At 33.5% G+C, this 12,594-nt stretch overlaps 1 protein-coding gene across 1 annotated transcript; it reads left to right on the top strand.

The window, feature by feature from the left end:
• The first annotated feature begins 4,390 nt into the window (after positions 1-4,390).
• Positions 4,391-10,580, top strand: LOC105050642 (uncharacterized). The gene is made up of 6 exons (XM_010930738.3): positions 4,391-4,552; positions 4,649-4,689; positions 6,926-7,089; positions 9,057-9,156; positions 9,259-9,431; positions 9,715-10,580. The coding sequence occupies exons 1-6, from the start codon at positions 4,512-4,514 to the stop codon at positions 10,204-10,206; spliced, it is 1,011 nt and encodes a 336-aa protein (XP_010929040.1). The 5' UTR covers positions 4,391-4,511; the 3' UTR covers positions 10,207-10,580.
• Positions 10,581-12,594: the final 2,014 nt, after the last annotated feature.

Below are 12,594 nucleotides of genomic sequence, written 5' to 3'. Positions count from 1 at the left end.
CTGGAGACGCACAATGTAAAATACACTAATGGCCTCGTCCACCCGCCACCCACAGCTTTTTCTAGGTATTCTAGAGACAATTCACTTACCTTAAAAAAAAAAAAAATTAAAGGGCCCACTAAAACACTAATAATAATAATAATAATAATAAATGATATGTATTAAAAAGTGAATGACAAATTATTAAAAATAACTTGTGATAAAAAATAACCATGTTAAGGTAACAGCTTGAAAGGAATTTCTATGATATGCTTATGACTGTACATGTTTAGACTAAATTGGTTGGTGGTGTTGCGGAATAAAAAATTGAGATTTTTTGATGAAAAAATATTTTAGGCCAAAATCAATCTCTAAAAGGCATAGTTTAAAATAGTAAAATATTATTATTACTAGATATTTTTATTTTTGATATTAAAATTATTTATCATGAAAACTAAGAGCTAATATGGCATTGTTGTTTTTCTTATTATTTATTTTTTAAATATAACGACAGTAATTGAGGTAAAAAATTTTGGTGCTATTATTTTTAATTTTTATTTTTATAAAAAATTAATATTTTTTAGAAAAATGAGAATGAGAATTTTTTATTTTCATAACTTTCAAAAAAAATAAAATACATAATTTTACTATAATTACTAACACCGTCTCTATATTATGATTATCATTGCTATTTGTGGTTATCTTGCCACTACTTTCATCACTTCCATTATTATTGTCATTGTCTCTAATACCATCACCGTTATCATCTTAGTGGTTATTCTCTCAACCATCACCATCTTCACAATTTTCTTCAATAGCATCACCGTCATTACCATCGTTGCCGCCGCCATCATTACCGTCTCTATTATCTCTATCATCTACACTATCATCATCATGTTGATATTTTAAAAATAATCTAACTATACTAAGCATATTTATTAAAAATAAAAACTTAACTTTTTATTTTTTATAAATAAAAAATAAAAATTGATGCCAAACAAAATTTAAAATTATTTTTTTCTCAAAGAATATATAGCAAAATTCATTGTATATAAAGAATTAAGTTACATCAAAAAAACTTACATGCATGAGTATATTTAGAAAAAATCATTACATGATGTCGTCCAACAAAATTATGTAGCTTGTTTGGTAGAATAAAATATATGGTTGCAAATTTTTTAACTTAGATACGTTTCTACTTATTTTGCATATTTTTTTGATAAGATTTATTTTGCATATTAATTCATGCTTGTTTGAATGGTTTTGCACATATCTTTTGCTTTATTTATCTTGTTTCACTCATTAAATTTTACTTCGATAGATGGTATGTAATCTTAAAGAAAAACAAATATACTTGCACCTTATTGGCTAATATAACATCCAACATCTAATGATATTTGTTACTGAATGCCCTTTGTTTCTTTCCTTTCTTTCCCCTTTCTTCACACCTTAGGCACATAGAAAACCACACATAATAACATTGTCATCTGTGCCAATAAAGTCTGCTGATCCCCAAAGCAGCATTCATGGGGTCACTGCAAAATGAACTTTTCCAAATGCTGCTGGCCCCCTTTTTTTCAGATTTGCGGATTTCTACATTCGTGTCTTTTTATGGGCAACTGCATGCCTAACTCCCTTTGACTGGTGTTTTATGCATGGCTTGCTTATGGTGGGCTCGGATGGAAAGTGGAGTCCTCAATGGTAACATCATCTTTAATCAATATTTATGCCATCTCATCTTCCTTAAGTTTAGTTTTGAACATTAATTGGCTCAGTTATCTACTTTAACTGATGGTTTTACATACTATTACTACTTGAATGATAAAGTTTTTTGTTTTTTTTGGCAATTCCGGAATGACTAGACCAATCTATTAAAAATACATATATAGGAATCAAAAAAAAAAAAAAAGTGAAAAAAGGTTTAAGAAATATTTGGTATAGTAGTCCGGAAGTAGTTTTCGTATAATTAGCTATATATCTTGCTATCCAATTGGCTATATTATTATCTCATGCGTTTAACCTTGTAAGACAGGAGAAAAATAATTATTGTCCCATGATCTTTTTTTTAATGGATGGGGATTAGTAAGTTATTCTTTACTAATGTTGGGTACTATTTTCTTGGAGGAAAAAATAATACATGATGTTATATTTCATTTCGGCTTAGGAGTGTAAATGAGTCAAAGTCACTCGTGAGCTATTTAAATTTGATTCAAATTCGAGCCGAACTCGAATAATTTGAAGAGTTTTTTGAATCGAGTTTGAATAGTAAGATCTACAGCTCAAAAGCTCGAGACCTACTAAATTTATATATATTTTAATAATATTATTTTAATTTATAATATATATATATTATTAGAAAATTAAGATATGACTCTATTGATATTCGAGTTGAGTCAAATCAATCTCGATTTTATCTATTTTTTATCGAATTGAGTTCGAGCTTAAAATATTATGACTCGATCAATCTCGAATCGAGTTTGAAGTTCGAATATTTTAAATCGAATCGTACTCGAACTTCTAATTACTCGATTCGAATCGACTCGATTGCATCTTTACTAATTGTTGAATTTTAGTGATGCTTATGGGATATAATAGATTGTGTGGTTAGTTTCTATTTTGAACCTTTTTTGGCGTGATGGTAGCTTTTTCATTCGATAGATCAAAATGGTTGACTGCAATTGATGAGGTGCTTTTGGTTTTAATAATTGCGGCGACACCTAAATGGATAAGGGAGCTATTCGGGGTAATAATGGGTTAATCAATAACCAAATGGGTCAATCGATTGATGCTGGGGTTGTGACATGTTACCTGTCATACTTGTCCTTGGTTCGTTGATTGGTTTTGGAGGGCCATTTTTAACTTGGTTGCACCATCCTTGGGTCATTGTTCCAGTCCTGCAACCAAAACAAAATAACAGATGGCAAAACAGCCATCTACACATGGATCGACCAGGCTTGACATCTCCATTTGAAAGGCGATATTCTCATTTCGGCAATTCGCTCTCTTCTTAGCCCATATATGAAACAATGTAGGCAGCATATTCAACCGTATAGCATAACAAGAGAAATGCTTGGTTGCAAAGAATTTATCATACTTATAAAGTGATAATAGTGTAGAGATGCCATAACCATTGTAATTTGCACATGTTGTTCGATATATTTAGGAGGTGTTTGGTTCGCAATCGAAATCGAAATGAAAATAAAAATGAAAATCAAATAGTTTGGAATTGAATCGGAATCAGAATGGTTAAATTCTCTGAAGTATTTGGTTTGTGACCGGAATCGAAATCGAAATCGAAATGAAAATTTGAATCCATAAGAAAAAATAGGGATTGAGTTTTATATAGATTGAGCCATTTCATTCTATTCTAGAATCAAAATCGGAATGGATTCCTCTCGACCAAACAGTTGGAATAAAAATTACTCATTCCAATTTCGATTCCAGAGCTCCATTCTCTCTAACCAAATATTCTTTATATCCATATATATATATATATATATATATATATATATATTATATATTTATATAAACACATGTGCACGACGTAATTAAACTAGTGAAGTCTATTATGAATAAAACTAAACATCACGAATAATTTTATTAAGTATCATTGAGTGCGGTTTACGATGATGCATAATTTATCAAAAAAATAATTAAAAAAATTATTTGAATTTTTTTTAATTTTATATAAATATTTAAAATTTATTTAATTTATAATTAATTTGTTGTTTAATTTCTAGCATTCTTGTCAAATATATATCTAATATGCTCCTGGGGTAATTAAACTAGTGAAGTCTCGGACCAAACGTCATGAATAATTTTATCAAGTATCATCAAGTGACTTTATGATGACCCATAATTTTATCTAAAAAATTAATTAAAAAAATATTATTTATATTTTTGATCTTATATATATATATATATGTAAGATTATTATAATACATATATGCTATTCTTGTCAAGCGAAAATTTCAAACCCAATCAAGTTCCACGATAAATGCTATGGTCAACTTATGGTCAATCTATAGTATCTTAGGTTCATACGGGTTATGGATGGAGTTTACTTTAATATCAATCATAATAATCTATAATTTTATTTAAAAAATTAACAAAAAAATATTTAAATATTATTATAAATAACACCTGTCAAATATCCAAATCCGATCCGTACTCACGTCCGAGTCCAACTGGGATGGATCCATGGGCGTCTAAGTTCTAACCACGCCAATCGCACCGTCATGGCCCTTCGTTAACGCCGTAAACAAGTATCATCACATCCGTCCGATTTACATAATCAATGGTCAAAGCGAACCCTGCGGGAGAAATCTCGTGGGAGCTTCTGGAAATGAAGGAGAAGGTCACGATATATACGTATATATATATATATATATATATATATATATATAGGTTAGGCCGCTCCGGGCCTCAGGAATTCCAACCTGTATTCCGCTTGGTTTCTTTTTTTCGTTCCCCTTTTCCCCTCGGCAACCCTAACCCTAGGCGCGGAGATCAGAAAAAGGCGAGCGACGGCGATGGCTGCGAGGTCCAAGGAGCACGACGGAGCGAGCCCTGCGTGAGATATCCCTATCACCCATCGAGTTCCCTTCGTTCTTTCTTCTCGTTTGATGGTCTTGTGACGTGTTTTTCCATCCTTTTCTCGTGCTCGCAGGAAGATCTTTGTTGGGGGGCTTCCCAAGGATACGACCCTGAGTAAGTTTCCAATAGGACTTTTTCCTTTTTTGATCTGTTATTAACCCTAGTTTTTCTCTTTTCTCTGTTTTCTTTATACGTTGTTTTATGTAGCATAACCTTTTAGGATTTCTTCATATTTTAGATCTGCAGTCTGTTTATGTACTTATATCATAATTTCTCAGATTCTTGCTATTATTTTCAGTGAAATTAATGTTTTTAATGCTTCTCGTTATTTTCTTGTTATTGTTCACGATCAAATTCGGGTGGTACTTTTCCTTAGTTTAAATCTGCTTCCAGCTTTTGGAATATGTGAGCGGTGTTGGTGGTATTTCTTAAATACGGAGAGTAATCTGAATGTTAAGCCGAAATTGACGGCAGTTCCAGGTTTATGCGTATTTTTGTATCTTGATTGGCCAGTTTCATGATATGGGTCTTATTAGCAAGTTGATTTGATGGCTTTGTATTTTTTTTCTTTGAATTAGGTGACAAGCTTCTTATTTATGTGAGGATCAGGTGATAAACTTCTTAGACACTTTGAAAAACATTTTTAACTAGAATGCAGGTCTATATGTTGCTTTTTCTTAGGTTTGCTTCCATTTCCACTGTCAATTTTTGTTCATAAATTTATAGCTCTTTTGTTGGTGTGTTTTTTTTTTTTCTTTTTTTAAAATCTTGAGCAATGTTTTGTTCTGGATCTATTTCCTTTTTCTCTTTTTATTTTTCCCCTTCCATGCTTTGTTTTGCGATCAGGAGCTATCATGGTAAATTTTTGTGGTCTGTGGCCAACTTATAATTCGTCTCAACCTGGTTCACTTAGAGTTGGTTTATTGGATGTTTTGTTATGGTGATTTAGGCCTAGTTTACTAAACTTTAAAATTTTCATTGTCTAAGCATTTTCTTAGGCTGCATAACACTTCATCTGTCGATTTCATTGTGCTGATACTTTTTGACGGGTTGCATTTTTCACCTCCAGTAAGAAAAAAGTCCTCTTATATAAATATCTCTCATAATATCTTTCCGTATTTTTTTAGATTTCCCATTATATGTGCCGTGATGCTGTCTTCTCCAGTGTCTCTTTTTAAGGTTTTCAGAGATTCTGGTCCATCTGGTGCTAATTTATTGTTCTTGTTATGATCAACTATTTGCTCTTTTTTCCCCCACAGTTCTTTCATACTTTTGGGCCCTTTTTGGTACCACGCCCCCCTTTTTTTCTCTAGTTCTTTTTCAAAACAGAAACAAGGAATCAAATGCAGAAATATATTTGGTTACCATATTTCTGTTTCTTTTCAACAACTCCCATTATTTGTGGAAGGAAAAAATTTTCGCATCTACCTTTTTTAAAAGTGGGTTTTGCCCTTCTCCTCCTGACCCCTCTTCTTCCACCCAATATTGCCCTCCTCGTTGCCCCTGCTGAACCCGTCATCTCCCTGGGCCTGGTCAGCCATCTCTCTGCCCGGTGCCGAGCTATTTCTTGTCCCTGGCTTGGTTGCCAACCGCATTCGCATTCGCTCTTGCTTTGCTGCTCCCTCAGCTGCCTCTTCGCCTGATGTTGGGCTCTCCCTCGTCCTCGACCATGCTGTTGGCTCCATCCACTCTCACTCTCCCTTGTTGCCAGCCCCATCTCTGGCCCTCGTTGATATATATAAAAAAAAAGAGGGAACCAAACATGTTTTCTATTGTCAGAATCTTAAAAAAAATAGAAATAGGATCTGTTTTCAATTTTTTTAAAAAAGGAAAGTGACAATGATGCCAAAAGCAGCCTTAACGTACATTATTTCTGTTGTTGTCCTTTTTCTTTTTCTTTTTTTTTTTTTTAACATTGATATGTTAATGCTTATATCTTGGTCTTGTTGCTGGTCTTAGATAGGACAGGTCATACAATTGTTTTCATGTAAGAGTAGATGGCATGTGACAATCATATGAAACTTCAATAGTTCTCATTTACAGTGCTTGACTATTTAGTTGGTATATGTTGCTCTTAGTAATTTTTGTATCTATTGATTCTTGATATTCTTCCAACTACTTCGAAGTTAGGTTCTGTATTCTCTCTTAATCTCACCATGTTTGGCTTATTTCGAGTAGTTTTCTGTTTGATTTTAATAATAAATTTCTTACTAGTCTAAATATGTTCTCCTGTTAGGAATACTACTTCAGCTTCATAATCTAAGGATTATATATTTTTAGAGTTCTTACTTTTTTCTAATTTATCTTTCCCTTGCATTTTTTTTTTTTTTTTTTACCTATGGTGATTCAGCAACATTCAGGGAGCATTTTGGCAAATATGGAGAGATAGATGATATTGTGATAATGAAAGACCGGAATACGCACAAGCCTAGAGGTTTTGGATTTGTTACCTTTCATGATCATTCCGTTGTTGACAAAGTCATTGAGGAAACACAAATTGTCAATGGAAAACAAGTAAGTTTTGTTAGTGTTTGGAATGTTATGCTAGTCACGTTTAAATTGTTTGAGCTTCAAAAAAGGCACTTGAGGGTTATCTCTTTTTCCAATTCCGGTGGTTTCTAACTATTGGATTACGACAGCATGTGTTAGGAACTCTTTTGTTGTTGTGTTAAATCTTACTCTTTGGTCATTATTGATTGATCCCCTCCATCTTTACTCCTCTTTTCAATGATCTCCAGGGAAGCTTTTGTTCTCATTATTGATATACACTAGCTGGTTCTGTGTTGGGACAAGTAAATAATATAATATCCTTGTATAGCTATTTTCTGTAATGATGATAATGTATCTTTTGATGTTATAGATATTCAGTTTTCTAGAATGTATACGTGTGATTTTTTTTGATTTGCTGCAATACCAAATTTGTTTGGTTACTTGTTTTGGATTGAAGATTCTTCTTAGCATTCGTGTTTCCCACTTGTTTAATTGCACTTGAAATGCAATCAACTATATTCTAGTTAATCTGTCATTGTATCATGTGCCTGGTGCAAGAACAGGGGTCAACACAAGGACAACTGGCATAATTTTTTTTAAAAAAAAATCCATGTCTAAAGATTCTTCTTAGCATTCTTGTTTCCCACTTGTTTAATTGCACTTGAAATGCAATCAACTATATTCTAGTTAATCTGTCATCGTATCATGTGCCTGGTGCAAGAACAGTGGTCAACACAATGACAACTGGCATAATTTTTTTTAAAAAAATTCCATGTCTATTTTAAGGGTTTCATTGATGATTTATGACCACATGGCTGTAAGGTCTAAGCCTGATGGTGCTTTTTATGACTTGATAGATTCAGACAAGTTTCAATAAATTCAGCACAAAATATGTGTCACGTTTAAAAGCTAGATGTAGAAGGCGGACACAGTTACTTTCATGTGTTCATTTTATGTTATATTGTAGGAAGTGAAGCCTCTTATTTTTACGAGTGGTGATAGCCAATAAAAAGAAATTTCCAGTGTGATTGCACTATGCGGTCATGTAATTCTGATGCGTTTCTAGTGAGGTTTTTCTTATAAATTATTACAAGTTAAGACTTAATGGCATTATCTTTAACAAATTTAAAGAAATATGTGGAACAAATGAAGGTTGGGTTTGATATGTATGTCCTCATGCACACAAACTGTTCATCTAGACAAGTCCTATGTATGCAGACCCTTCTGCTATTTATTTTGGCAAATGTCATGGTTAAGGCATAGAGTCCTTTTCAAAATTCTTTTCACTATAAATGTGCTATTCTTCAAAAGGTGTAGAGCTAGATGAGGATATGGGATGTCTTGGATTGGATTATGGCTCAGTGAACGGTTGTGATGTTCGTTTGGTTCTGCAAGTTCTTATTCAGTTGCTGAGGCCTATTTATGCTTAAACAATTTTTTGCCAATAATTATAAGAAAATCTAAGATCTATTCTGAGTGTTAAATATTGGGGGAAGGGCTTATTATCATATGATAGGGGTAGGAGAATGAATGCTTTGAGGTAACATGTGATAGAAGGAGGAGGCATGTATTTCAAGAAAAGTCAGAGGAGCATGGTTCGAAAAATGATTATGTCAAGGTTAGGAGTGCCATCGGTCATGTAAGAAATTATTGCCTAGATGATTTAACTCTAATATTACTTTTTCTCCCAAAACACCCAAAAGTTTGGTGGCATGCTTGGCTTTGATGATCTTATACATGGTTGTTGGACATGTTTTTCTTCAAGCTGTTAACCTGTGTCATATTTTATTGCTTCTGGAATATGTGTTTTTGTTTTTTCATCATTTTATAACAACAAACCTGCGTCACTTCCATTATTTGTTATTTTAAGGGATGGGAATATTGTTTGTCCTACAGCTACTTGTCACCCAAGTCCATTTTTTCTTGTTTTTGGACTTGGGGTACTAGCATATGTTCATTACCTCAAATTATTGATGATCTGAAACTTGCAGGTTGAAATTAAAAGGACCATCCCAAAAGGTGCTGCTCCATTAAAAGATTTTAAAACAAAGAAGATATTTGTTGGTGGAATACCAACTACTCTGACAGAAGGTATTGTAACTTTCTTTTTAAGATATTCTATAGCTATTTGGCATGTCATTTCGATGCTGGTTTTCATAACCAGTTATTTCTTCTGGCATTAAAACTAAGCAGATGAATTCAAGGACTTCTTTTCCAAGTTTGGGAAGGTGGTGGATCATGAGATTATACGCGACCACACAACTAATCGGTCTCGAGGCTTTGGATTTGTAGTCTTTGACTCTGAAAAAACTGTAGACGAGTTGTTAGCCAAAAAGGGCAATATGATTGATCTAGCTGGTACTCAGGTGAGTTTGATACTGGGTTTGATCAAAGTACTAGCCACATACTTCTCTCTGTCATGCGGTGTTGTACAATATGCCTTTGTGCCTTCTGGTTTATCAAATTCCTGAGTGGCTATGCCTTTGGCATCCATAATCATCATCATCGTCATCACTATCATCATCTTATGATCATTTTCATTTTATTTGCAGACTAACGTTGCTTACTGTAGGTTTATGGATACTCTGTTGTGGTTCTCCAGACATTTTGTATTACAGGACCTAGGTTGATTTTCTTGCTTTGTTGTAGGTGGAGATCAAGAAGGCTGAACCAAAGAAGCCATCTAACCAACCACCTCCTCCTTATGGTAGTGAATCTAGGACTCGTCCTTTTGGCGAGAGTCTTGGTGGATTTGGCAGCTCATATGGCGATTTTGGCAGTAGTGGTGGGTTTGGTCCTTCGTCCTATAGGACACCTGGGGGTCTTGGCCCTAGGCCTGGGGGTTTTGGTGGTTATGGGGGTGTTGCTGGTGAATTTGGTGGTTATGGCGGGGGCTTAGGTGATTACCGGGCAGAATCTTCTCTTAGCTATTCTAGTCGCCTGGGTTCGTATGGAGGATATGGTGGGGGGTATGGTGCAAGTGGCTTAGGTGGTGGCTATGGACGCGAAGCTGGGGGTTACGGTGGATCTGGTGGCTATGGAGGGAGTTATGATTCCCCAGGTTCAGCTTATGGCTCAGGACTTTATGGTGGTAGGGGAGGCTATGGTGGTCCTGGTCGATATCACCCATATGCAAGATAGGAAAGAAGCCCTTCACTGCACGTCCGTTCTAGATCTTTCGTCACTTCAGGTTGCTTCTAGTATTGCTGGACGCAAGGTGGTTCTTATTGGCACAGGCTCGGTAGGCATTCTTGTAGCACCTTTTAGAGGGGGCTTTTACTGAAGTTTGAGCTCAGGCTGGTTGATTTGCTATGTAGAACTCCATCAGGCACCTGTAATGTCTAGCAGGCTGAAGTTGAAACTTCATTATGATTCTATATTCATTTGGTTTTCATTAGAGCTTAGACTACCTTATTAGCGTGGCTTGTAGAAAATCTTATAGCACCTGTTTCGAGACCATTTAATGGCCCTTTATTTTAGAAGCCTTCAGATCTTAGTAAATCTGTTGGGTGGAATGTTCTGTGTTATTGCATGAATGTGGTCATCTGACAGTTTGTGCTGGTGGCTGTTGTACTGATGGGTTTTTGGTGTTGTTTGGTTGGAGGCTTAGAGTTGTGCTTCTAGATTCCTTGATTATATTAAAGCGCTTTTCAAGTGCTTTTTTTTTTTAAAAAAAATTATTTAAAAAAAATTGTGGGCAATCTTTAGCTTTATTTATTATTATTATTATTATTTTGGTTTTTTGGGTAAAGTTTGCTTTGTTGGTTTTGCATGGTAAAATTTTAGGACATTGAACATCATCACATCAGATTGGCTCGTTTTTGGACTGGGTTTGACTCTCAGGTTCTTGCGAGTACATTTATTGTTTCCATTGCTGTATAGAATTGTTCTGACCTCCACGACTCTTATGGGTCTTGTGTGTGTGTGTGTGTTTTGGGGGGGGTGTAGCAGGAGGGTATGCGGGCGGGCGGGTGTGTAGAAGAAGGGTATCAAGTAAGAGGAATGGTTTAATGTGAGGGGTAAGAGGATATAACAATAATTTTTGGATTTATATCAACAGTTTTGAGAATGTGGTTGTCCAAAATGTTCAAATATTTTTAGGGTCGAAGTCTGTCTTTTAACAAAAAAAATCTGTAGGATGGCTGTGTGAAAAGCGAATTGTATGTTTGGTGAACGCTAGCTTGTGGATGGATTATGACTTTAAAGAGTCTAGTCATTTTGATTTGTCACGGATGTCTTCGGTACGTCAGCTACGAAGAGTTCTTACCCTTGGTAAATTATGGAAACGGCTGTGCAATATTTCCTGGTTGGCTGGAACATTTTGTTTGTAACGGGGATCGCCTTTTGTGGGAGTCTTGTTGCAAGTTCGATTGTGCCACTATATGTGTGAATGCCAGCATAGCAACCGCAGTTTCGTGCTTTTCGCTAATCAGTTTTAGCTGCCCATTATATGCGATAAGTGGTTGCCTCTGGATGTTGTTTATGCTGTATGTTAAACCTTTGGATTCGTTTGGCTTATGGAAAGTGGAGAGGAGGAGAGGTAATTTTTAAAAGGTAAAGAGAGTTTTTTATTTGATTGGAGTTTCAAGGAAGAATAAAAAAATTTATAGGAGAGATGGATTTTAGAATTTTTATAGATGCAAATTGATGGTATTTTTTTTTAAAATATTTTTTTAATGTGTATGAATAAAATTTTGTACTATGGATGATTAAGATGATAATGATTATGTAAATATATGGTTGTAGAGCATAAAAATTCTCGATATATTATTTAAATATTATCATTATAAATATTAATATAATATTTTAAATATTATCTTAATATTTATATAAATATAATATTATATTATAATATTTATTATATTTTAATATTTATGTTAATATAATATTTTTATTAATATTAATATAGTATTTATATTAATATATTAATATTTATATTAATATAATATTATGCTTACATTTATATTAATAATTTATTATATTAAAATAATAATATAATAATATATTAGTATTATATTAATATAATAAATTATTATGATCTAATGTTATGTTATAATATATTAATATTAATATATATATATATAATATAATTATTTATAAAATTTATGAGCGAAAAAATATGTTCTTATATCTATTAGGAATATAATATGTATTTTATATAATTTTTTTATAAAAATAAATATTTAATTAAATATAAATAATTTTGTAATAAATTATTTTTTTATGATTAAATTAAATATATTAAAATTTTATCCTTGGATAAGTAATTTATCGGGAACAAAAGTTTTTCCCGCGGGTCAAATGAGTCCCTCCTCCATGGTGGGTGATTTCACGACAGCGTCTCCAACGTGGCTTTCCCTTTGTCACCCAATACTCCCCAATGCAAGTTCATCTGGCAGTTCACTTTTACCTTTTTTTTTTTTTTTTCTTCTTTTTTATTCAACGTTCTGTCTTTGAGGATCTGAGGTTGTCTGAATCGCTTCAAATGCTGTGCCTCTAAAATTATGTAGTTTTGAGTTCATTTATGAC

The sequence above is a fragment of the Elaeis guineensis genome, chromosome 8 (genome assembly GCF_000442705.2).
Source record: "Elaeis guineensis isolate ETL-2024a chromosome 8, EG11, whole genome shotgun sequence".
NCBI lineage: Eukaryota > Viridiplantae > Streptophyta > Magnoliopsida > Arecales > Arecaceae > Elaeis > Elaeis guineensis.
The sequence above is the reverse complement of the archived record's forward strand: the minus strand, read 5'-3'. Positions and strand labels throughout refer to the sequence as shown.

Excerpts from the sequence above, each read along its gene's own strand:
- LOC105050642 (XM_010930738.3), top strand. The coding sequence starts at position 4,512 with ATGGCTGCGAGGTCCAAGGAGCACGACGGAGCGAGCCCTGC. Across the intron at positions 4,690-6,925 it reads TCCCAAGGATACGACCCTGA|CAACATTCAGGGAGCATTTT; the intron begins GTAAGTTTCCAA and ends ATGGTGATTCAG. Across the intron at positions 9,432-9,714 it reads TTGATCTAGCTGGTACTCAG|GTGGAGATCAAGAAGGCTGA; the intron begins GTGAGTTTGATA and ends GCTTTGTTGTAG.